At 42.3% G+C, this 26666-nt stretch overlaps 1 protein-coding gene across 1 annotated transcript in view; it reads left to right on the forward strand.

The window, feature by feature from the left end:
* BIRC6 (baculoviral IAP repeat containing 6) overlaps window positions 1-26666 on the forward strand; it is a 258916-nt gene that overhangs the window by 41551 nt on the left and 190699 nt on the right. The window contains exons 9-19 of the mRNA XM_018552891.1: window positions 1147-1369; window positions 1456-1616; window positions 2806-2864; window positions 3715-5109; window positions 11750-11899; window positions 13420-13645; window positions 18198-18358; window positions 21684-21815; window positions 22875-23006; window positions 24820-24995; window positions 25081-25211. Of these exons, the coding sequence (XP_018408393.1) occupies window positions 1147-1369; window positions 1456-1616; window positions 2806-2864; window positions 3715-5109; window positions 11750-11899; window positions 13420-13645; window positions 18198-18358; window positions 21684-21815; window positions 22875-23006; window positions 24820-24995; window positions 25081-25211 (2946 nt within the window). The remainder of the gene's footprint in view (window positions 1-1146; window positions 1370-1455; window positions 1617-2805; window positions 2865-3714; window positions 5110-11749; window positions 11900-13419; window positions 13646-18197; window positions 18359-21683; window positions 21816-22874; window positions 23007-24819; window positions 24996-25080; window positions 25212-26666) is intronic.

Consider the following 26666-nt stretch of genomic DNA (forward strand, 5'->3'; position numbering starts at 1 on the left):
AAAGAGAGATTGAGAACACGGAGTCCTCTTTTTCTATTTTAAAAGGGAAATATCAGGAGTCTGTTTAGACCTCTAATATTTCCCCAAAGCCCTAAAAGTAATATAAAAAATAAAAAATATGTAATAAAAAATGAATTAATAAATACAAATATAAAAAAAATTAAAGTTTATAAATAAAAAAATTAAAAAAATGTAAATAAAAAACATTTTTGGTATGAAAATTTTTTCTTTTCGGTTTAAAAATTTCCATTTCGGTGCACCTCTAGAACAGTTCATAGTGTACGCGTGCTATATCACAGCTTTACTCCATTCTCTTCGCGAATGCCTTCCCAAACCGCCCTTTCTACACCAGGGATAGGGAGTTGGGTCACCTCATTTCAGACTTTGACTGGGAGAAGTCTTTGAACATTTTAAGATGATTATAGCTAGTCAAATACAGGAGAGAAATTATAAGATCCTAACCAGATGTTATAGATGCCCTGCCATCCTTCAGAGTGTTTCCATCAGTCTGACCGCTGGTGGAGGTGTGAGAGGGGGGAAGGTTTAATGCTATATACGTATTTGGTAGTCTTGCCGTGGTATTAGCCCCTACTAACAGTCCATTTTTGGATTATGACTGGAGTGAGCTGATTGGAGACTCCACAGGTGGCCCTGCTGTCAATCTTTCCTGGCTCCTTAAAAACAAGCAGGGTGTCCTCAGCTTTTTGCAGATGGGAGAACCCTAATCCTGGATACTGTCTTTTCTTTGTCATTTTGGAGTAATTACTATGATCTGTTATAATATGGAAGCTGCTGTTGCTGACCTCCTTAGGAAAATGCTATTGGCCCCTAACACTCTCTGGCTTCAATATAGTGAGCTGGAAGAAGTATGCAGCAAGTGAAATATAAATTCCTGAATACTTGGCCTCAGTAAGTGACTGTAGCCAGACTTTGGCATCTAGCATTTTCTTGTCATTAATGGCAGCTCCGTTTTTCTCTCATGACAGTTTTTCGTTGGACACCTCTGTACATTCATGTACTTTTCCCCTCATTATGGGGACAGTTGTCCATTATAACCAGACTCGCTCCATTTGTATTCACCTCACAACTGTTTCTCCTGTGGTGTTGTCCTTTTCCAAAGACAAAGTTTCTTCTTCTTCTTCACAGGTCAGAACATGAGAGGCATTCTCCAAATTGTCCGTTTGTAAAGGGTGAACACACTCAGAATGTACCCCTCTCCGTCACCCTTGCCACATGTCCTGCACATTTTCCCTGCACAGATGGCACAGATCGAATAACATGTTTTGGGGTGGGGAATTGTCCTCACTTTCTAGCTGCGGCAACCAAAAGAGGCAAAGTTTGTGTCTGGGATGTCTCTAAACTCATGAAGGTATCGGTCTTTTTTTTTTTATTTCCTATGTTCTGTAAGTAACAAAGTTCTATTTTCTTGTATAACATCTTACAAATTATTTCTAGGTGCACTTAAAATTTGAGGTAAACCCATATGACCCGGTTATCGTTCAGCTCTTGGTTCTCGCCGGAGATTCCAGTACCACGGTGGAACCTGCAAGGCCGACACTGGCATGGTTAGAAGGTTCATCTAGCTGTTCTGATATCCCAAAATTAGAAGGTGACAGGTAAGACTGTACCCAGTGGGCCACATGAATGAAAGTAAAAAAATAACTTTGGCCAATAAAATGGCAAACTTCTGCTTCTCCCTTTCTGAACTGAAAAAACAAAGTGAAAATCTGGTTGTAACCTACATGGACAAATATGTTTTAAAACATTAATTTGTAAGGAAATTGTGACCCCCCTGGGCTTGTGTTTACAGATACACGTACTTCCCCTCCCTGCAGGACATCATTAAAAATACTCAATACATTATGGAGCCTCCATTGTCCTGTAGTATATTCCCTGCCTAACACTGCAGAAAATCCAGATGGGAGAATGCGATAACTTGTCCTTAAAGGGCATTAGCCAATGCCCTTAGACAGGTCATGTGATGGGGTTCTTCTGGCACTTATATATTTTTTTACCATTCATTTGATTAACGAGGCTTTATTTGCTTCAGAGTCTCAAATGAAGTGAAAGTGTGCCAGAGGAGGTATCACATTGGCAAAATGAAACATTGAGGCTTATGTAAGCCCGTCACCCTAGGACCCTTATCCCTTTGATGGGGCTCTATCAGTATAACCATTAATTATCTAAAAGCCGTGTCTGTGCTGGGGGCCGGTTCACAACATCTCCAGAATGGCACTGCCATGCCCCCTCCCACCTCAGAATGCAGGGAGGCTTTCACTGTGCGATCCAGTGCTTTCCAGCCACTAACCGTGCCGAAACGCACAGGAGATTGTTCAAACCGGCCCTGAAACACACAACACCCAAAGCTTGACCTCTGGCAGCAAGGGAGCACTCGGATACAAATTAGTGTTTCTGGTTACTTGGATAGCTGTCTGTCATGCTAAACCTCTGCCTTTGATTATCATCTACAGAGAACATCTGCACAGATGAGGAATTTTGACTTCATTGGCTGCATATTTGCTACTCAAAAAAAATTGATGCCAGAGTGAGCCACTCCACTACCACTTTTAGAAGGCCCTAATGCCAGCCTTCATATGTTTCAGTACCGGATTGCTTGAAGACAATTTTTGTCTTTTTGCTCATAAGAGATCTGTACCATTTATGCCTAGGAAGTTGGGCACTAGCAAAGTTTTTTTCATCTCCTGTAGATTACGCCTCTGGATAGTACTATTTATTTAACAGGCGCTATCCATGAATGACATTTCTGTTGATATTGATTTAATAATTTTTGTTTTCCATTTGCAGTGATGACTTGCTGGATGATTCTGATAGTGAAGAGCGGTCAAGGTCTGATTCTGTAACAGGTATGGTTTATCCTGATAATAGCTTGTGTTGGGTTTATAAAAAAAAAAAAGCATCTTTAAAAGAACTATGTGGTAAGTGTTTTTCCCCATAGTTCTCTTTAAGGGTCACGGGAGGACATATACTAGCATCCTCCCGTGACCCAAAGCTACAGCTTGCAGTATACTGAGACCGCCGCACAGCTGCGACGGATCCTGACAATGCTGTCGAGATCCACCCAGCTGCGTAAATGACAGCTGGCTCTGCCTATCTACAGGCAGAGCCAGCTGTGCCCGCCCCTTCCCCTGTCAATTCCTCCAGTGAGCGCTGGTGGATCAGAGTGGGGTGGAGGGAAGGTGGAATCCCTGAGGGGAGAGGTGACTGACAGCTCTCTGCAGGGAGATGATCGAGAAGTGAGCGAGCGACGGTATGTGTTCGCTCACTTCCCGTTCTATTGAGCTGATGTGTAACAGTTCCATTGTCACATGTTGGCTCAAACTATGAGGGTGAGTGATTTTCACTCACCTCATAGTTCTTTAAGGAAAAATAGTGGACTCCCCCTTGTTTGGACATCTCTGTGTCAGAACAATTTAATGCATTTTTTTACTGGCTAAAAAAATGAAATCTTTAATACAAATACGAAATGGAGGAACTGTCTCGAATTTAGGTGTACTTAGACTTAAATATCTACTTGTAAGTGTTTGGAACTGAATGGATGCACAGCATGCAGTTTAAAATAGCCACTGCACAATCACTTGTTGCAGAATGCATACTGAGCACGATGGTGAGTAGATCTGTTCAGCTGCTATTTTCATCTTTCTGGCATTCAGCAGATTCTTACAAAGCTTAATATTTTTTTCTTTTCTTGCGCAGGGCACCCATCTCACAAGGAAACTCTGGAGATGGGCCTGGACATCACAGCTCTTGGCATACTCCAACAGCCAGAGAAGTTACAGTGGGAAATTGTTGCTAATGTTCTTGAAGATACTGTAAAGGACTTGGAAGAACTTGGGGCAAATCCTTCCTTAATGAGCTGTAAAAGTGAAAAGACCAAGGAGAAGCATTTGGAACAGCACAACATTCCTTTTCCCTGCTTACTGACTGGAGGTTTATTAACGTATAAGTCCCCAGCTTCCTCCCCCACTAGTAGCAATTCTCGCAGGTCACTTGATGCTTTAAACAGGACTCCAGGCGAGAGCTCCTCAGAGCAAGGTTCCACTGACAATGAATCTGGCACGAACTCTGCTATTAATTCTCCTATGGTAAAAAGGACTCTACCTGTGTTGTTGCTATACAGCATTAAAGAGGCTGATGAAAAAGCAGGGAAACTCTTTTCTCAAATGAACAATATTATGAGCAAAAGTTTACATGATGATGGATTTACTGTTCCCCAGATCATTGAGATGGAGCTGGATAACCAGGAGCAGTTGCTTCTTCAGGACCCACCTGTCACCTATATACAGCAGTTTGCTGAGGCCACTGCCAATCTGACATCCCCTGACACAGATAAATGGACTTCTATGGTTCCCAAGCCTGGAGCGCTTGTACAATGCATGCGTTTACCTAAATTTGCTGAGGAGGAAAATCTTTGTGTAGATTCCATTATTCCTTGTGCTGACGGTGTCCATCTTTTAGTAGGTTTACAGAAATGTCCTGCAGAGTCCTTGAGTGCAATAAATCAAGTTGAGGCCTTGAATAATTTAAACAAATTAAACTCCGCTCTTTGCAACCGAAGGAAAGGAGAAGCTGACCACAGCCTTGGAGCTGTGAATGGAACAAGTATTAATGTTATTCCCTGTGAGTCCTCGGCAGATGTTCATGATACTTTAATAATTCAGCCAGACCAGAGAAGTGTTAGTGGTGGATACTTGTTGATTTACAAAATGAATTATACTACCAGGATAGTGACCTTGGAGGAACAACCAGTAAAGATCTTGCATATTAAAGACCCTCAGGATGCACTTACCTCACTTATTTTATTACAGCCTGATATTTTAGATAATGGAGAGGATGAGTGTGAGGAATCCTCAGAAGATGCCCCTTTGACTCCTAAAACTCTCAGTAGTAAAGAGAAAAAACCTGACTTGCCAAGCTTGGGACATTTAGTAGTAACTACACAAAGTGGCTTTGTAAAAATCCTAGATCTGTCTACCTTTGAGGTCATGGCTAGGGTGGATCCACCAAAGAAGGAAGGCACAGATGAAGTGGATCCTTTTGTTTCAGTTGTGTACTGTTCAGGCACAGATAGACTGTGTGCCTGTACTAAAGGTAAGGAACACAGCTTTGTGATGATATTGCATGTTGTGTGAATTGTGGAACTCCAGGTGCTAAATACACAGTTGAATTACATCATTTAATTGCATTTATTTTACGGACTTATACAGCTTTTATTTAGTACACTGTTTCCTCTGTCTTTTTGTCCTGTTTTATTTGTGGATAAACTTCCAGGCTGCATGTCCTAGTGATCTCATGGTAAAGAAGCACTCTGATTTTTGTTTTCGATACGTGACAGCCGGATCTGACTGTTTCTAGTTGTCAAAGTAGGGTTGTCAATTAATATTTTCTCAGTACTGAGCATCTTTCAAGGCAATGTTAATCTATAGCTTTCTGACAGGATAGGGTTATTTAGGCAAGCCATGCAATGGACCTTTTAGAACATCCAGAACTGTGGCTGCCAAATTATTGTGCTGTATAGTTGGTTGCTTTATAAAGAAATCCTTCTATTTTTAATTTTTTTTCCGTTTATTTTTCTCTGCGCTGTTTTTTAAAATGGGTTGAGTGTGAGTGCAGGCTGAAACTGCTGGCTGCCAGTGACAAGACATCCAACACAATGTCCAGGAGCTGAAACTATCGGCTCCTGGGCTTCCAGCCTTGCTACTCCGTCCTCCATAGAAGCAAACCACTATAAGAATAATGCTTCCGCATAGTGTTTCAATTAGAAACGATTGGATGTCACGGCACTTCTCAGTATGAAAGTTTGTGCAGAACTGTTGCAGCTCTGCACAGCGTCTCCCTGCTGCAATAGATCACTGCTATAGTGATCTGTTGCTGGCTGATTGCACCCAGCAGTAGATCATTCTTACGTGGCCTTTTGCTGCAGCGCTTTATGGAGGGTTTTTGATCACAGTCGGACACGATTGCGGCTGCTCCTTTCGTACAAGTCATCTGATCAGATCACCTGTATAAAAACGAGCTGCGGCTCCACAATGTAAATTTTAGGTCTGCTTGTCCAGAGCAGGGCTAAATGTAAATAAAAACTACTCGCCCGAAACTGCATGTCCCGGGCGTCGGGCGATAGGAATTCCACACCCCTGGACTGATGGTCACTTGTGGGTGGCGCTTGGGGGGTTGGATGTAACCTCAGAATGCATTGTCTGCTCCTCCTTTCTGGGATTCCCTGCATACACTATGCTTGGAGCTTCAGTGGACTACAGGTCTCAACATGTCCTGTGTTTACTACTTATTCTACACTGGAAGACTACGAGTCCCAGCATGCCCTGTACATACTGTATATTATGCACTAGGGTTAGCATGACATGTGCGTACTGCGTAATATGCACTAGAGGACTAAAAGGCCTGGCATGTCCTGTGCACTAGAGCAGTACAAGTCCCAGCATGCACTGTACATACTGCTTTTTATACTCTAGATGACTACAAGTTCCAGCATGCCCTGTAATTACAGCATATTGCACACTGGAGGGCTACTAGTCCCAGCATGACCAGTGCGTCTTGTGTATTATACACTACAGGACTACAAGTGTCCGCATGCCCTGCAAGCACTGTGCATTATACACTAGAGGACTACATCTCTCTCTGCATGCCCTGTATTTACTGCGTATTGTACACGAGAGGGCTACAAGTCCCAGCATGACCAGTGCGTGTTGCATTTTATACACTAGAGGACTAAAGGTCTCTGCATGCCCTTTACGTATTGCATATTATACACTAGGGTATTACAAGTCCCAGCATGTCCTGTGCGTACTGCATAATATAGACTAGAGGACTACAAGTCCCAGCATACCATGTACATACAGTGTATTTTACACTGATGGCTACATGTCCCAGCATGACCTGCACACATTGCAAATCGTACACCTTCACTCTTCTTTGTTTTCAGGGTCTGCTTGGGGGTCTCTGGGGTCCCGGGACCGTCTGTTGCTGTGGAGGTGTTCGCCTCCATTTCGGTAGGGCTGCTCCCGCATAGTATAGCCTTGTCCTGAAATGGGGGTCGGCGGCGCCCATCTAGGTGGTTTGAGTTTCTCCTGACATGGGTGTGCTGGGCTCTGCTACTCGGGCAGTGACGATAGGTTTCCTCCGCTGGTGAAGGAATGGTCTTTACCTTTTATGGGGCTTTGCGTCTGAGTATTCTGTGGATGCTTCGTCAGATCCTCATGTTCCTTTGGTGCACACGGGTCATGCCACTTGTTTACATTGTCTTATCAATCCCACATAGGGAAGGGTAGTGTCCCTCGTGAGTATGTCCTTGGTGTGTTTCGTTTTGCTACCTTTTTAGGTAGGGTCCCCTAAAGCAGCAGACATCTCCCCCAGTCAGTTGTGTACCAGTCCTGCGCAAGGCTTTGCTTATGGACTCCCTGACTCCCTCTTTTGGGGAAACAATGGACATGGGAGTGAACTCCAGGTTTGGATCTATGTATATCATCGCTGGAGCGGCCTTGGTGTCTGACACTCGCCGAGTTGGCGAAGCTTTGTGCCAGGGTCTGGAAGGTGAAAATATGTCTTCTGTTTTTTGGAAAGCAGCTGCTCGCTTGATCCTCTGTCTCCTGTATGTGTGATGCTTCGCTGGATACCGGACCCCTGTTGTCTGCATTATATGTGTTTGCGTTGTTTGTCTTCTCTGGCGCTGGTCTGCTGGCTGTATTCACAAATCGGGATGATGGACCTGGCCTCTGTTCCAATTCTCCTAAACCCTAGACTGTTGGCCTTTGTGGATATTTGGTCAGCCAATATCTCAAATGCTTGGGTGTGGGAGATGGTTTCCAGAGGCTGCAAGCTAGAACTTTTCTCCCTGTCCCTACTCAGATTTGTTTCTTCTAATTTATGTCATCACGCATATTAGTAGCTCTCCCTGTAGTAAAATGTTTTTGGTTTTACTCAAACTTGTTCAGTTTCCAAATCCCAAAGAGAGGGCATTTCACCCACCCCAGGTCCCTAAATGTGTTCATTGTGGTCCAGGAATTCCCTCATGGAATCCATCAGGTCTCTTACAGCCTCTCTTCTTTAGTCAGACGATTCCTTCACTTTAATGTGGTTCTCCGGCACTTAAAGGAGAACTATGGGGTCAGGGCTTTTCCCCATAGTTCTCCTAAGGGTCATGGGAGAACACAAGCTAGCGTTCTCCCGTAGCCCAAAGCTCAGTATACCGCGAGCTACAGCTCGTGGTATACTGAGATGCTGCAGCCGGAACGGATCCCAACATTGCTGTCGAGATCCACCCAGCTGCGGGTTTGACAGCTGGCTCAGTCTATCCAGAGGCAGAGCCAGCTGTGCCCGCCCCCTCCCCCGTCCGTTCCGCCAGTCAGCGCTGGAGGAACGGAGCGGGGTGGGGGGGAATTCCTGCAGGGAGCCGTGAGTGACAGTCACGGCTCTCTGCATGGATGGATCGAGAAGTGAGCGAGCGACTGTATGTGTTTGCTCACTTCCCCATCTACTGAGCCGACCTGTGACAGTTTCATTGTCACAGGTCGTCTCAGATTATGAGGCTGAGTGAAAAATCACTCGCCTCATAATTCTCCTTCAGGCCAGATGGCAGGGTCACAAACTATCTTCTGCACCATGAGTATTCCGCTCACATCAACCTCCAAAATCCAAGGATCTCATCTGATTTTGTCGTGTAACGGCCAAGGGCATGCCGCAGCCTGACGGGCACTTAAGCCAAGTGTAAAAAAGGGGGGGCTGCACTCCAGAGTTAAATCTTACTTGTGCTGTTTAATCCATGGGCATAAATAAACTGTACACTAATGCACAACTTTACGCTTTACCTGTGCTAGCCTTTCTGCACTCCTAGGGCATCTCCATTGTGCATTATCTGGTTGACCTTCTTTTGGGGCAAAGTTGGCGCAGGTTCTGGAGGGCAACATAGTCAGGACTGTCCTTGCAGAGTTTTTGCTGGTCCCTGAAACTTCAGACATTAGTGCTGGAATTAAGTCATTGCTCAAATATCTGGACCTAGTCCTAGACACTGCTCAAGCCAGAGCAAAAAACACATCAAAGTCTCTGCTGCTAAAATTTGCTCTTCAGTCTAGAAGTCGTCCGGACACTTTGCTTCAGCATCAGTTTTGGGTCTGATAGTAGCCTCCTTTTTTGAAGAGGAGTCCTGGGTGCTTTATAGGTGCTGGGAACTTGGACACTGGAGGAATCTCATCTACCGATCAACATTCTGATTGTGCAGAATGTCACCTTCCAACATGGTCTGCTGTGTACATACAGATATTGTGGATCTTCTGTCTTAAAGACCGATTTACCACCCTACTTCATGGATACTGGTTTTTACAGCATGGCTGTTGAAGCCCAGGTTTTGAAGAACAGAAGCGTCTCTGAATAGTTGATTCCCTACAATGTTAAAGGCTAGGAAGTCTACTTTGCACAAGGAAGGCATACTTCACTAGATATGAGGCAAGGTACTTTAATCCCTGGAAATTCTCCATGGGACTAATCCTAAACTTTTTGTAATAAGGCCTTGCAATTTGGCTCTTAGTGCCATCAAAGCTCTGATTTCGTTGCATGCAGTCTTGTTATACAGTGGAGACCGCTGGTTTCCCTTTCTTTGACTAAAACCATTGTACAAGGTGTCTCCCTGGTGTTTCCCAAAAACTCTGTAGGCTCTGAATTTACTCCAAAAGCTGCGGTTTGAACCCAATGAGGGATATTGTCCTGTCCTCTTTCACAAGGTTGTGTTTCTAGCTGTCATTACCTCTGCTAGATAAGTCTTTGAGCTAGTGGGTGTGTCTTGTAAAGAGCCCTGCAAAATACCATAAAGTCACTCGAACTCCGTTTGTAGATAGCAGTCAATCTCCTTTATTGACTGAACATGATGTCACATACACAAAGCGACGCAGTCCCTTCAGGCAAACAGTATTTTGAGCTGTGGAGGCATTCGATTTCAATTTCGGCACCTCCAGTTTTCGTTTGGGCTTTATACCGTCAGGATTGCGATGGGATCTACTACATACTGTAAAGAGCCCTTTCTGATTTTACACAGGAACAAAGTGTTAAAGCAGAACTATGGCTAAAAAAACTATTAACCCTTGCAGTGGGGCTACCTAGGGTCAGAAATGGTTATAATCACCCGATCCTCTGAGCTGGATTGCTCTTAGATGGGTCCCTGGAACCTCTCTCTGTCTCCTGCAGCGGTCTAAGGTCCCTGACATTTTATAAACCCTGTATATGACATGAGGACACTCGGGGACATAGTGGATTGGGGCGAGTATAACTGTTATTTTTGCCAAAATTGAGCACCTAACCCTTGCAGTGGGGCTACCTGATTTTTTTTTTGCTTTTTCACCTCATCCAGGACATAATTCTTCTGCTCCTTTGTCCATCTCCAGTCCATCAAATGGAGATCTCCCTTCATTGTCTGGATGTAGTTTTACCTGGCAGACACTGCCTATTGGAAATCTGTTATTTTTGCTGGTCCCCATTAGGGGGAGCCTGCTGCTCATTCCACCATTTTTTTGGTGACTCAGACTATAATCCAAGCCTATAGTATCAAGGATCAGATTCCACCCTTGTCAAGGTGCACTCTAGTAGATAGCATTTCTTTGCTTTTTGGCATCAGGCAACTGTTTCCCAGATTTGTAAGGCTGCCAACTGGTCTTCTGTTCACATGTTCTACCGGCAGGATGTTCAGGCTTTATCTGATGTCTGCTTTGGAGGCAAGGTTCTTCAGGTAGCTCTTTGAGCTTCAGGCAATCACCAGTTCTATTTTTATAGACCTGTTTGTGTTTTGTTGCTGTTGACCGCCTCTTAGTTGGACTGCTTTTGGATGTCCAGGCAGTCTCTGATCTCCTGTGTCCCCCAATGGATGTGAAAAAAAAATCCCTTTCTTGGAGTCCATTGTCAGAGACGGATCCCACCAATCTGCCTACGATTTTGTGCTTGGTACTCCTTTGTCACAAACCTGAGGAATACTGGGAGCACCAGAGGTAATACTGGGCTGGCCCACAACTTGTTTGCCAGTGTCCGATCTTGCTATAGGTGGCAGTGTTACCCGACAGTCTCTAAGTTCCAGTGTTCCTCAATAGACTCCAAGAAATAGATTTTACTTATGGTATTAAATACAAACATTTTTCTTCCAAGGTTTTTACTAAATCTTCCCCAAAAACCTAGGAAATAAAAATATATGTGTACAAACTTAATAACTTGAAGCCCTATCTGTGCTTAATTAATAAAAAAAAAAAAAAAAGTGTGTGTATATGTATATATCTCTATCACGCTAGGGTTGGCTGCAAACCCTAAATGGTATATGGTGTTGGATCCAAGACCTCTTCAAAATGGGGGAAAAAAACCTTCTGGTACTTCAGGGATTAAGGGAGAAATAAAAGCCATGGGACTTCAATGTGTAAACTTTCAACAAATATGAAGGGGGGCACAACACAGTACAGGACTGGGATGGGCCACATTGTGCAGTGTGGGTTTCTGCACTTAAAGTACATGTAGATGCATAATGACATACTATCAGGGAGGTGTGGAAAGCCTATGATCACTGGGGCTATTCAGGAGCCACATCCTCTGTGTGCCCGCACAGCAGCTGGGTGACCTGGACAAGCTACAAAATGCATAGTTTTGCAAGTGTGCAGTTTTTAACATACAATTTCAGAGTGCACAAAATTCTGCTTTGGTAAAACATTTTCCCTTCCTTTTTGGTGATTGTCTTATCTTTTTACTTAAGGTGGAGAACTTCATTTTCTTCAGATTGGAGGAACTTGTGATGATCTTGATGAAACTGACATCCTTGTTGAAAATTCACTTACAAAGGGTGTGGAGCAGTTAGCAGAAGGCATCAAGCCAGTCTCAAACCCATCCAGTCCTGGAATCACAGGTAACAAACACTTCCTTAGCCGGTCATTCCTGGCCACACATTGTAGTACCTCTTGCTAAGTATGAGTCTGCACTTCTGTAGCTTGACCTGTTCATGTGGTCATTTAGAGGTTTGATAAATACTTTTATAGACCTGAAGCTGGCCAAAAGCATTACAATCATTGGAAGGGCATTTGCCCTAATTAAGGGTAGCAATTATCACTGGGACAGAAAGACACCAACAACAATAATTAATAACCTGACGACACATTTTCTAGACCTTCCCCATGTGGTGAAAAGTGTTTTCATGCAGTATTAACAGGAAGTGATTGGTAATCTCCCAAACGTGACCTGTGATACCACTGTTGTCCATACACCCTTGCATATCATGCCCTATGAGGTATGCATGCAGTATGGTTACCTACTCACTTTTCAGTGCGAGACACAGGCAACAATCAAATCCTGACAGATTTTATCCTTTATCAACTCTGCTCAAAACTAAAAAAAAATTCCTAGACATTACTAGCGTTTACACTACTCTTTTTCACTGGAAGGCAACACACTGTAATGCAACAACCTAAGGGTCTATTTACATCAATGGTTGTCAAAATGTGTAACCTCAGGACCCACATTTGTCCTCTGTCATTAAGTCGTGACCCAAGTTGCACTGGAATGGATTGCACGACATTGCGGTACTGCACGTTCCAATATGGGCAATAGAACTGGGTGGGAGGTGCATTTGGGGTGCCATTCAAATGAATGGCAATGCACTTGTCACACAACATGTGGTAGGCATACTCACTCACTCTCACTCTCTCTCTCGTCCGGTGTGGGCTTGCTGTATTGTGATGGAGCTTCATCCATATGTGCAGTGCTTGTACATCTCCCTTGCACACCCTGTAGAGGTGCCGAGAGCCAGAATATGACATCACACCGGTCCATGCACCTCTACAGGACATGCGAGGGAGCTGTAAGCAATGCACATATGGATGGAGCCCACCCCACCTCAAGCTGACACTTGGCATTGGGCAGCATATTTTGAATGGCTGCTTGGCAAAAGAACTGGCACTGCTGCGCTAGGGGCAGGCTGAGGAGCTTCTCGCCTACAAAAATGTAAGGCGCACGGGGACCCACTGAACACGGGGTCGCGACCCACCAGTTGAGAACCAACTATTTACACTATAGCGTTGCGTTAAAAGCACAATACTGTGTATTTAGCAGAACATACCGCACAATGCAGCTAGTGTGTGGTACAATGTGCTTGGTGCTACCCCTTTAGCTTATAGTTGAACTAAAATAAGGGCTATAAAATGGTTCTGTTGAGCATGTGGAGGTACCTAATGTGTGCATCCACTGTAGTAGTGTACATTTGTGAGTCCCCTATATGTGTGGGGTTTGTTTCTATTTCTCCATATTATATTTGATACATTTTTTATATTTCACTGTTAGATGGGCAAAATTATCACTCTTTTGTTTGGTAAATATTTAATACTTAGGTTTATTCCCATACTTGGCAAATAAGCATGTTCTTTTATCTGTCAGGTGTAGATCTCCTAGTGGAACAGCCGTTCTCGTTGGAAATGTTGACATGTTTAGTAGAACTAACTCGCTTTGAGACCTTAATTCCAAGGTTTTCTGCAACTGTACCACCATGTTGGGTTGAAGTCCAGCAGGAGCAGCAACAGAGACGCCATCCACAGCACTTACATCAGCAGCACCATGGTGATGCTGCTCAACACACACGCACTTGGAAACTGCAGCATGACAGGTATTGCATTGTTATATTTCTGTTTTGAACTGAACATTACATCAAATGTCACATTAAAGGGAAACTGTAATGGTTTTGGGTCATTTGGTATATTATCTGTATTTTCAAAAAGTACATCTTTTGACTTGCTGTAAAGTCTTACCCAGTTTTTTCTTTTTTGTAATCTCACTTTTTATGCCATATCCTTTTGGTTTTCTGCCCAAAAGGGCACACTTTGGAACTGGCATATACCCTCCTGTTCCTACAGTATAGGTTCACACAGTCTTCTTTGATATTCCTCTCCCCACTGGATTGCTTAGTACACATGTTGCGTCCTGCTGTGTTCCCCCTAGCTGTGCTATTTTCTCTTCCTCCATGTTTAAAGCGGTACACAATTGGGAAACTTTGTAATGGCAACTTAAAAAAAAAATGGAAGATCCACTTTCCTGTAAGCCCCCCACTGCAGAAACCAAATTGGCTGCAAAAACACTTAAAATAGTTCACCTTTCCCCCAGTTTCTGATGCTTATAGTAGGTGTGGGTGATGTCATTGCTATGTCCTGCACACTCTGCATCCCTAAAGAATGCAGTCCTGCAGTGTGTAGGCACATTTTCCATGGATTTTGAGTGCCATCCCAGGAGACTGTGGTGAAGCACATTAACATCACCCATGTCTCCTGGAAGTGTTGAAGCCAGAACTGAGGTGAGGCTTTTTTTGTAGATCCTTTTTAGGGTGGCTTGGGGGCTGGCAGGAAAGTGTATTTTTTCATGGAAGACTGCATCACTTATCTTGATTTTCTCCTGTTTTGTCTTGCCCTCCTGTCGTCCTCCCTGTAGACATGGGTGATATTTTGGTATTCAGGACTGCCATTCGTAAGCTACCAAAACAGGTGGTGCGATTCTCTGATATGCTTCTACCTTGTAACTGCAAGGTCCTAAACTCGTTACCCCAAGAACCATATTGGTTAGTCCCATTGGACCGTCAGTCCTACAGGAGGATTGGACTCTGGCAAACAAAAAAACTTAAGACTAGCCCAGGATAACCCTTCCTACTACCAACATGCCTAGGTTATTTACCAGTGTCCAAAGAGGATGTACTTTTCTTCAGTTCTGCTGTGTAAAAGATTAATCCTAGTCTTTTTAAAATATATTTTTTATTGTCTTTTTGTATAATGCACGATTCAATAAAGAAAAGGTGCAGCCTCACATAATGCAAGAAAGTTATTCAGGTTTACAATGGCTTGAAGAAAAAGTAGCACAGTGGGCATGTGAGGTTATATTGAGACATAAAGAGAAGAAAAATATATCAGAGTTGCAGTTATCATGCACAAAGTTAAAAATCTAATCTATTTTTACTAGAACACATTTTTTTTTGTACTTTTTTTTTTTTTTTTTTTTTTTTTTTTCAAAAAATTTTTTTTTTTTTTTTTTTTTTTTTTTTTTTTTTTTTTTTTTACAATTAATTTATTAGATTTTGCTAATAGAACAGAAATAATAAACAAAACAAATTACACAACATAGATACATACAGAAAACAAAATCCTGCTATACATACATAAATAATATCTTTAGATAAAAGTAAAATAGTATTCAATATTGTTATACAGCAGTATTCCAGGTCATCCAATAAACAACTGTATGGGAAAAGTCAACAGTAAGTGGTGATATTGCAGCATTAACAGGTAGTAAGCAAGTAACATAACTGAAAAAGTAAGTCTTATATAAACAGACCTCCATAGGAGAGAGTCCATATGTAGCCCAGAAGAGACAGGATAGTTGGTGGAGGTTGTGTTCTCTCTACTGTCTCAAGAAAGTATGTGATGATCATGGAAGTCTAATAAGTGATAAACATACTGAGGAAGCAGTATTTTGTTGCTTTTAGGAGTATTAGTTGGGGTCATGATACCTGAGTCATGCATCTTGCGTCTGCCAACCAGCAGGCCCATTGTAAGGTGAAGGTGCGGAGTTTCATATTAGCTTTGGGAAACAAAAATTCAAAGTGGACATGCGTGTTCAATATGTGTACAACCACGCCGAGTGACGGAGGTTCCGATTGTTTCCATGCCCTCGCTATTGCCTGGCGAGCAGCTATAAGGATGTGTGAGACTACAGTTCTAGAATTAATAGGCCATTCATTTAGTCCAATCCCCAATAAAGCAAGTTGTGGGGACCCATTGCAAGGAAGGTGAGTAACTGTGGAAATAATAGAGAAGATCGAATCCCAAAAGGATCTGATGGAGACACAAGACCACCAGATATGTATTAAGGAGCCAACAAAGGCCATGAGATCTCTTTGTACCATTGTTCTGGGGAAATTGAAAAGTTTAATTCAGTCTCCCACCACTTCATAGACGGTAATTTATCTTGAGATATGGGCTCACTTAGAAGATTATAAAAGGAGATTCCCTTTGCGGGTGAAGAACTAGCACAGAAAAAAATGTATGCCTCTCTTAAGGAGCGATCCCCCTATAACACCTATCGATTGCAAAAAATGTCGTATGCGATGGTAGTTGTAGAAATCTCTAACTGGAAGGGTATATGTGCTACGCAACTCATCAAATGACAATAAATGACCATCCGTATATAGAGCATGTAAATGGGTAAGCCCCAAACTCACCCAATTTGACAAGTGCATGTCGTCTAAGACATACTCCATTGTGAGCAGAGGTAGGTGTTTAAGAAGGGATTTGCTGCAGGAGTGTGGCGGCGTGTCGAAGGTGTGCCAGACCCGTAGTGTTGCTGTGACTGTGTCTAGAAAATGTTTAGTGGGGGGGGGGCTGTTGAGAAGGGAGGAGCATAATAAAAGCTCGAGGTTTTTATGCAAGATATCACTCAATTTGGGACCATAGTCTGTCAGGGCGAGGTGAACACCAGAACTTCGCTTGATCCAGCAAGTTTGCCTTATAGTATTTAGCAATATCATGTGCTTCCATACCAGCATAGGCTTTGGGTGTGTGAAGACATTGTCTTGATATTCTGTGTTTCTTGCCATTCCATATAAAATTGTCAAGGATACTCTGTAGTTTTTTTTTTTAGGTAAGAAGGCAATAGGGAGTGCTAGGAACATATATAATATGTGAGGAAGAACAAACATTTTAATAAGATTAATCCTTCCTTCCCAAGTTGTAGTAGGTCTGTTCAACTCCTTACAAAGTCTTGATACTTTAAGTAGGAGTGTACTCTATGTACTCTTGGAGTCCACTGAGGGACACATGTGCTATCTCCTGTGTTTTGATCATAATCTTGGTTCTGCTGTACTTCAAAGCTGAGGCATGTTTTTAGTAGGAGTGGTTATCCTTGACTGGTCTACAGTTTTTTGTTTGCTTGTGTTGAGTCCTCCTGCAGGCGTCAGTATAGCTGACAGTACATGACAGGTAATGACTTCCTGTGTCCCTGAAACCTGTGTATTGCAACATTTGCCAGGAGTTTGCATTTTGTGTCCCTCTTTAGGAAGTGTATCCCGTAGTTACCACAAGTGAAATGAATCCCCACAATTGGGAAACTTTTTGTAATGGCAACTTTAAAAAAAAAAAAAAAGTTTTGAATAGAGTGGTAAAAGTTAGAACTCTTTTCAGGCTATTACGTCTGTGTTTACTTTAGGGAAATGAACACGGTATGTATCTTAACAACAATTGTCAATGGAACTGAATGTGATGAGAAATCTAAAATTTTGACTTATCACCAAAACGGGAGGTGAGGGGACATTTTCTACAGGGAACATTTGTTCTGATGACCTTTTTCTAAGAAGGGGTTTTCCTCCGTTGTCAAATTTTTCCTCTTACTTACTGTTGTGTTTACAGACTGAACGTGAAGGGAAAAAAAGAGGGACACAGATGGCAAAAAAACCTGATAAAGGAATGCAGTAGCTGAAGTGAGCTTGTTAAAGCATTATCAGGCACTGGGCTTTAATGTTGAAGGGATCAGGATGGTTTAAAAGTTGCCCCATCACTTCTATGGGTAGCAGAAACATGCACCTAGGACATATGCATATATGTTAACACTAATTTCGCAACACATATTTGGTATATTTGAAAATCATTTGCCACTGTTTCACAGGTGCAAGTAATTTTGAGACCTGAAACATTTGGCGTTCTCTTTCATATTTAAAAAAAAAATGGAGATTACTTGGTGGTTATGTAACTTAAATTATTTTAATGTAATTTTTACTGAAAGTTTAAGTTTGGCAAACAATTGTGCAAATGTTATGCAACTTCACAATTTGCAACTATTTAATTTTACAGCTTCCCTGCTTTCAGAAAATATATAATGTTTTGCTGGTCAACACAATAGCGGTTCTAACCCTTACCCACTCTGTCCAAAGAGAAAAAATATTCTGTGTAATGTTCCATCATTTAATTTACTGGCACAGGTCAGGCTCATAAGGTTTGCTTTGGCGTTGTAGAACTTTTTCAGCAAGCAAAACAAACTTTTAAAAAGCATTCATTGGTCACTTGGAACAGGGATGTTTATAGTAGATACCACTTTTGAAAGATTTGTGACACCACGCTCTTCCTTTTAGAATGTGTTTACTATAAGTGTATGTGTTTTTTTAAATTTTTTTTTTTTGTCGCCAGCACTAGTTGGGATGAACACGTCTTTGAACTGGTTTTACCAAAAGCCTGCATGGTGGGACACGTGGACTTTAAGTTTTTATTGAACTCTAATATTACAAACATTCCTCAAATTCAAGTAACGTTACTTAAAAACAAAGCTCCAGGATTAGTCAAAGTTAATGGTAAGATTGCACCACCATTCCCTACCAAGTGTTTTTTTGTTTTTATTTTTTTTTCTTCTGTGAAAGGTGCAAAATCTTCAATTTACTGTAACAATTGTTACATTGCCTGTTTTTATACAATCTGTTTAACCTATAGCATCACTAAGATAAGATCATTTATGAAACTGCTTAGTATATTAATCTGTACGTAGCCTTTTTTACTTTGTGCTTGCGTGACAATTTATAGCATTTGCTCCTATTACAGTAGTTATTCCAAATATTTGGAAGTGTAGGTACTAGCCTTAAAGTTGAAAATGCTGTGCATCAAATTTTTCTGTAGCTCCTTATAGTATCTGAATTATTTGTATCTTTTAGCAAGTTTTCTGTAAAAGCTTCCCAAGTAAGATATTTTTAAATATTCGTTCTGCAGGGCAGCATACTCACCTTTTTCTGGTTATTAATACAAGTTTTGTATAAACTTTTATTAACTACCTCCCTGCCGGCCGTTTTTTTTTTTACAACAGCCGGCCGGGAGGTGGTTAATACAAGTTTTATTCAACGAATAACCAGAAAAATGTCTCTAGATCTGAGCGGGCGTCTTTAGATGTCCGCTCAGCCACGCCCACTTGCGCAAGCTGGAAAGACCCACAATGTAAAAACAGGCAGCGAGGCCTGTTAACATACAAGCGATCCGTCGGCTATGGACCCGGCGGATCGCTTGTATAAGTTGCCGGCCGGTGTGACCCCCCTAACCCCCACCCGCTTTCCGCTGTCCAGCTGATACCGTGCTCCGTTGTGTCCGGTGCGAGCCCGGGCTGTCACAGGGGATCAAAAGGATATCGGTACACGATCTCCCTCCTGTCCCCTCTATATTACATCACTTCCGCATTCTGCTGTCACTCTCCAGCTTCAGACGCTGGAGAGAAGCTAATGAAGCAGATCTCTGCTTCAACAGCTTCTCTGGGGGTCCCTAGGTGACATTAGGGGTCAGACCCCTGATGTCTCCATAAAGACGAACTGTCGCATCTCTTTTCTATCACATAGGGGAATTTCTTAGACCCCTATGTGATCGAAATAAAGTTAAGTGAAAAAAAAAAAATTGAAAAAAAAATATTAGTCGCCCTCCCCCCCAAATTAAAGTTACACATAAAAAAGAATAAAAAAACAAAAAAATTCCACTCATACATACACGCATGCAAACATGTGCGAGACCGACGATTGCGCCCATTATGCTGCACATGTTACATATCGCCGCGAACATCGCAGTGAGCAATAATTTTAGGGCCATCAATCACTTATGACGCTATACTGATGAGCGGTAAAAGCTTTTAAAGCGTCGCCTATGGTCAATTTGGGGGTATGATAGTTGTTTTTTTGCGATTTCGCGGCTGCGTGCAAATTTTAAGCTTGGCGTGTTTGTCCATTTACTCGACTTGACCCCTTTTATATTTTACCAAAAAATTTGGTAATGGTTTCCTAACATAATGGGAATTTTTTTTTTTTTAATTTTCAGTAATTTTTCCTTTTTAATATAGTAAATAAATTCCGCAGTGGTGATTAAATACCACCAAAAGAAAGCTCTATCTGTCCCCAAAAAATGGTATAAAATTAATTTCAGTACAGCGTTGCATGACGGAATAAATGTCGGTCAAACTACTGTAGCGCTAAATACTGAAAAGTGGCCTGGCCAGGAAGGGGGTGTAAACACCATGTGCCCTCCTCCGTCGCAGCCGCTACTGACATTCCCGAGCTCCGCTGTGCCTGGTGCGAGCCCGGGACCAGCACAGCAGCTCTCCTTCGGAATGCAGGCAGTGATGTGCATTACGTCACTGCCTGCATTCAGTGTCACTCTCCGGTACAGAAACTGGAGAGAAGCTGGTGAAGCAGCTTCTCTGGGGGTCCCAAGGTGACATTAGGGGTCTTAAAGACCCCTGATGTCTCCATAAAGAGGACCTGTCGCTGCAAATTGGCTATCACATAGGGAGCTTGTTTGCTCCCTATGTGATAGCAATAAAGAAAAAAAAGGTTTAAAAAAATTTGTTACAAAATAAAATTAAAGATCACATATCAAAGCAATAAAATAAAAATTAAAGTCCCCCGCCCCCACATGCAAACATGCGTCAAATCCGCCTACGTGCAAAAACGACGATTACAGCCATTGTGCCGCACATGTTACATATTGCCTGAGTGAGAGCAATAATTCTAGGGCCATCAATCACTGATAACACTAAACTGATGAGTGGTAAAAGCTTTTAAAGCATAGGCTATGGTCAATTTTGAGTACTGTAGTTTTTTGCGATTTAGCGGGTGCGCGCAATTTTAAAGCTTCACATGTTTGGTGTCTATTTACCCGAAGTGACCCCGTCTTTTATATTTTACCAAAAAATTGGCTAATGTTTTATAACATAACGTAAGGAGAACAGGTTTTTTTTCTAAATTTTCGGTACTTTTTTCATTATATAGTAAAAAATAAAAACCTCAGTGGTGATTAAATACCACCAAAAGCAAGCTCTATGTGTCCCCAAAAAAGGGTATAAAATTCATTTCAGTACAGCGTTGCGTGACAGAATAAATGTCAGTCAATGTACTGCAGCGCTGAATACTGAAAAATGGCCTGGGCAGGAAGGGGGTGTTAACACCCCGGTCAGCAAGTGGCTAATAGACTCCCAGTAGGTAAACCACTTCACAAGAGCGGCTCTTGGCTAGCTCCTAGCCCTCTAAGAATGACTAGCAGGTGTTTCTACGCTGTTAAAAGCTGATTGAAACTGGTCTATAGAATCTTGGATCTATAGTTCACACATACTGCAATGACCTGCGTTTTGCTTTACCAAAACACTGGTCACCACAAGGACACAGAAAACTATTGTTTTCTGTGCGTCCCATTCAGTTGGAGGTTTATTGGCACTCTTCTTTTGGCTGTTTTGTTTTGCACCAAAAGCCAGGGGCTTTGCAAGGCGCAAAATGGAGAACTGCAAGGATAGATGCTAGTTGCTTGGGGAGTTGGCGGCCTTGTCCTTAGCTAGTACATTCAGTCAGTTCTAGACTTTGAGTAGACCTTGCTATTGATACCCTACCCTCTTACCTCGGAGCTTGCTAGGGATACCCTACCCTCTTACCTCGGAGCTTGCTAGGGATACCCTACCCTCTTACCTTGTAGCAACTGAAAACAAAGCCAGGTCATGTAATCTGTTTGCTTAGTGGGCATGCTGATGTTTTAATGAGAACAAATTCTTGCGGTGACTACCTTTTTTTTGGTCCAGCTTTTCATGCTGTATATGCTTGTCTTCTCCCAAAAGCAAACATCTATGTAGTGTCACTTCTGATAATTTTTTTGCTTTTCCTATAGAAACTCCGGTAGATAGACCCATCTCCTTTCCTCTGTCTCCTGCCTTCAGTGTGGAAGTTCAGAGAAATGGAAGACCAACCCTGGTAGATTTAAGTGAGGACTTGCAAGGCATGGAAGTAGAGGACTCTCAGAGTAAGTGCCTTTTTTATATATTTTGTTTCTCTGCACTAAATGTTCCATTAATGGAGAACTATGAGGCGAGTGATTTTCACTCAATCTCGTAGTTCGAGCCGACCTGTGACAATGAAACTGTCACACGTCGTCTTAATAGATCGGAAGTGAACGAATACCGCCGCTTGCTCACTTCTCGATCTATCCCTGCAGAGAGCCATGACTGTCACTCAGGGCTCTCTGCAGGTATTCCCCCCCTTCCCGCTCCTATCCTCCAGCGCTGACTGGCGTAATGGGGGAGAGGGCGGGTACAGCTGGCTCTGCCACTAGATAGCAGATAGACAGGCAGTAATGTCGGTATCCGTCCCGGCTGTGGCGGTCTGTAGCTCACGATATACTGAGCTTTGGGTCACGGGAGGACGCTAGTTTATGTCCTCCCGTGACCCTTAGGAGAACTATGGGGAATAACACTTACCCCATAGTTCTCCTTTTTAAGTAGATGCTCATAATGTAATTATTGATTTGGCTATTTATTCAAGGACAACTGTAATAAAACAATCTCTAGTAAAATTATGCTCCCTTCTGTTTGTGTAAAATAGGTGTGAAGCTATTTGCCTCCATTCATGTTAGGTAATATAGGAAACTTCAGCCATTCATCATGTTCTCTTTAAATTAAGCATAACCCAACTGTAAATTCTTAGTATGGTAGTATAGTTCATGCATCAAATATTTTTTAATGCAAATTGTGGCTGCACACTGGCTATGTTTTGCCATGTTGAGTACGGTAGGGCCCACTGTTTCTTGTGTCTTTGCAAACCACAATAACAGTAAAGCGATTGGTGGCTGGCTCTGTCTATGGCCAGAGAGAAACAGAAGACAACAATGTGCCTGATCTCCTTTTGTAGGGAAAATTAAACTTGCGCTTATTAAGAAATAAAGGCGCAAAACACACTTCATCAAAAAGGGTTTTAGTAATGTGTCTGTCATTTTGTTACTTGTTTAAAGGCTTATTTTAAAGTCTATGCTGCTTTTTAATGCTGTCAGTAATAGCTGGTTAAAATATGGTCTTTTGTTTCGTAGGCCCACGGTTGTGTCCATTTTTAGAAGAGCACAAAGAAGATATCTTGTGTGGTCCTGTTTGGCTAGCAAGTGGTCTTGATCTTTCAGGTCATGCTGGCATGCTGACATTAACAAGTCCTAAACTTGTCAAAGGTAAGTTAAATATTCTCCTGCTTCACTTAAACAAAGCTTGTAAGTTAAACCTCACCCTGATATGTCAGCTTTCTGTGTATTGCTAAACTACATCTCATGTCTCCTTTGCAGTGCATGTAATTAAAGGGAGTGTTAAAAATTCCTGCCACACATGAATTGCTCCTTCCCCTTCTGCACTATACAGTTTGGACAGTGACACTAGTATATTGATCATACTGTTTTTGTATTGTTGTGACATTATTCCCTTCTAGTTACTCCGCAGCTATCATAATCTGCACTTTGCACGGCAGATCAACAAAACCAAGCAATAAGCATCCACATACCGAGATCTGTACTGCACTAGAGTAAGGACCCCCACCCTGCATGTATTGCCCTGCTGTGCATCGCACAGTATAAAGGGCAGTGGTCCAGCTATAAAGCTTAAATTGTTATTTGGCTCAGCTTCTGCTTCTCCGAGCCCTGGACCTCTAAGTCATGTACAGCAGATAGGGCCTGGACTCGAGTGAAGCTGGGAGGGGGGAGCAGCAACCAATGAAGTTTGGGCCCTGACTAGTATAAGCTGAGAGACTGAAGGACTATTGTAAAGACAGAGTGTACCTGATCACGTACACTTGTAGTGCATCTGAAAGGGTGGTTACAAAGGGAGTTGTTGTAAAGGCAAAATGATTTATAGTCAGGCATAATGGAAATTAAATGAATGCAGAAGAGGTTCATTGAAACAATTCTAAGGTATTTATGGGAACTTTCAATAAAGAGGAAGAGATTGGAGAAGGCAGGAGAAGTGAACAATCTAGGACAACATAACTGAACTGGAAAGATTCTCCAATTCTGCTCACTTTCCAGTTCAGCTATGTTGTCCTAGATTGTTCACTCCTCCTGCCTTCCCCAATCTCTTCAGTGTGAATAGACCTGTATATGTACACAGAAGTAGTTCCAGAGCATGTTAAAAAAAACTGCAGCAAGCCCTATTTTACCTGCTCTGGAGTGCATGCAAACGCACTGAAAGCCCATTGTAAACTTTAAAAAAACATTTCTTTTTTTTACAAAAATGGCCCTGAATGCGTCAAAAACGCAGCAAAACACACTGCACTGCGTGTGCAGAAACTCATGCAGATCGGTCTGAAGGTCTACCTTGATGTTATTATTAATTATCTATAATTTGTAGCAGATTTGAATACATTATTTCCTTGGTATTTATTTGGAATAAATGGTAAACATTCAGTTGTCTTGTAGTTTATGCAACATTGAAATCTTTTGTGCACTGCCATTAGTTCGACTTTTATGTAACATAGAGGAATGGTAAAGCTCAAAGTGAAGAAATTGGTAGAATAACCTCAAGCTTAAACTCAAGTTGGGTTAGCGAGGGTACAAGTTGGTTGGCAGTGAATTTTTCACTAGGTTTTTGATCGCTAACAATGTAAATGACTAAAGTGTTTAAAAAGGTAAAATAAACAAATGAACGTGTAACTGTGCAGCAACAGATCACTTCTGACAATGACCTACTGCTGCTTTATTACTGCTGATATACCTCAAGATTTCCCTTTTCAAAGAGAATGGCAACTGTGGGATAATATGCTCACTGGGGACAAATAAAGGTTGCCTACCACTATTCTAACCCTTTCCATCTCTATCTAAAACAAATACAGTACAGAAAAAACCTCCAAGGAAAGCTTTTTTTCTTTGAAGTTCTAATGCTATATACATTTTATGCTACAATTGAGAAAAAAGATAAAGGATTGAGAGATTGCCCAGAGACTGGCTGTGAATGATCTGCTTTTTGTCTGGCTATGAAATGTAATTGTTTTTGTTTTAGGGATGGCTGGTGGCAAATATCGTTCTTTTTTAATCCATGTGAAGACTGTAAATGATAGAGGAGCAGAGGAGCTGTGTAATGGAGCCAGGCCAGTTGTGCGGATACCTTCATTAAAGCCACAAAGTGTAAAAGGGCATTCTCTTGCCTCATTACTGGCTAAGGTTGTTCCAGGCAAGGTATGGGCATGTGTATTGTCAATTTCAAATTTTTTTTTTGCCCATAACAAAAGAAAATTTTAACTTTTTTTTTTCTTTGTTGAAGGATAAGGCTGCTGCAAAAATGGATGCCGGCCCTTCTTCACGGAAAGTCGATAACCTCAGGGGATGTGACTTGCTCCAGGAGGTTTCTGTCACCATAAGACGTTTCAAAAAGACATGTATCCCAAAAGAAAGGTAAGTCAGTTTTGCTGCTGACCAATTTTCCATACCCATATATCACTACTTGAGCACCATATGATATACCTGGACCTCAAGGTGTTGCCTTCTCGGACCCGTATAAGTAATCATAATCGTGCTTGATCTGCTCTAGCAGAGGGCAGGGAGCACATTATGGGTCTCATAGACCTCTGAGATCTCCATAAAAAGTACCTGTCAATTTTGTCACATAGGGGCTTGTTTCCCCTTGTGATAGCAATAAAGTTTAATGGTTAAGTGTTCAAGTAAATTATAAAATATATATTTTATTAAAAGCACCCGCGACCCCCAAACACAAATTTAAGTGTTTGTATAGAGCGAGTACGTTTATGTAAACAGTGACTTCCCTACAGATTTTGGGTATCCTTGTGTACATTGAAGTAAGCAGTAATTATAGGGCTATAATTTACTGTTAACTCTAAATTGGTAAGCAGTAAAGGCTTTTGAAGTGCCTCCTTTGGACAGGTTTGGGTACCATAGTTTTTTGCCATTTCACAGGCATATGCAATTTTAAGGCTTGAAATGTTTAGGATCTGTTTACTTTAGGGATGCATAGAAATTTCATCCGCCAAAACATATTGGCCAAAAATGGCACTTTTGGCAAAATGCAGAAAGTACCATCTTTCGGCCAAAATAGCGGTGCATCCCTGACACAGTGCAGCGTCCAGCGGGGAGAAGAGAAACTGTCACAGGAGGCTGAGCGGTGCGGGAGGAGAGCGATGTGAGTGGCTGTCGTCTCTCCTCCCGCACCACTCTGCCTCCTCTGACAGATTAGGAGAACTGTGGGGGAAGGAGACAGCTGTCAGTGCTGTTACAGGAGGCTAAACTCTCCTCCCACACTGCCGTGCTCGGCATCCTGTGACAGATCAGTAGAGTGGCGGTGTGGGGGGAGGAGACGGTTGTCACAGGATGCCGGGCCGGAGGTGCGGTAGGAGGAGTCAGCTGTCAGAGCAGATCAAGCACTCCTCCCCGCACCACCCACTCGTCATCCTGTAACAGTCAGGACGGAGAGCTGGTACAAGCAGTCAGTGATCGTTGAGTGTTTGTAAAAAATTGAGGTCAGAGTATGTTTACTGTGTCCCCAATTATGAATTAATGGGAAGTGATCTACATAACTTCCTGTTCATTCATGATCGCTTGCTCTCTCGCTCGCTTGCTCTCTCTCGATCGATATCGCTCTCGCTCTCTCTGGCTTGCTCTAGTTTGCCTGCGCTCGTTTGCCCGCTTTCGCTCCTTTCTTGCTTGTCTTTTTCTCTTTAATTGTTCATTCAAGATCCCTTGCTACCTTACTGCTTGAGCTGGTTTCTATTATGGCAGCTATATAAATCATTTTCTCAGAGAGGAAGAGGGAGGCTGCAGACAGACAGCGGGACCATGCAGCCCCCTCCAAGGAAGGTAAAATACAGGGGCCAAGATGACGGGGACAGAGATTGG

This window comes from Nanorana parkeri, unplaced genomic scaffold (assembly GCF_000935625.1).
Source record: "Nanorana parkeri isolate BGI_ZX_2015 unplaced genomic scaffold, ASM93562v1 scaffold100, whole genome shotgun sequence".
NCBI lineage: Eukaryota > Metazoa > Chordata > Amphibia > Anura > Dicroglossidae > Nanorana > Nanorana parkeri.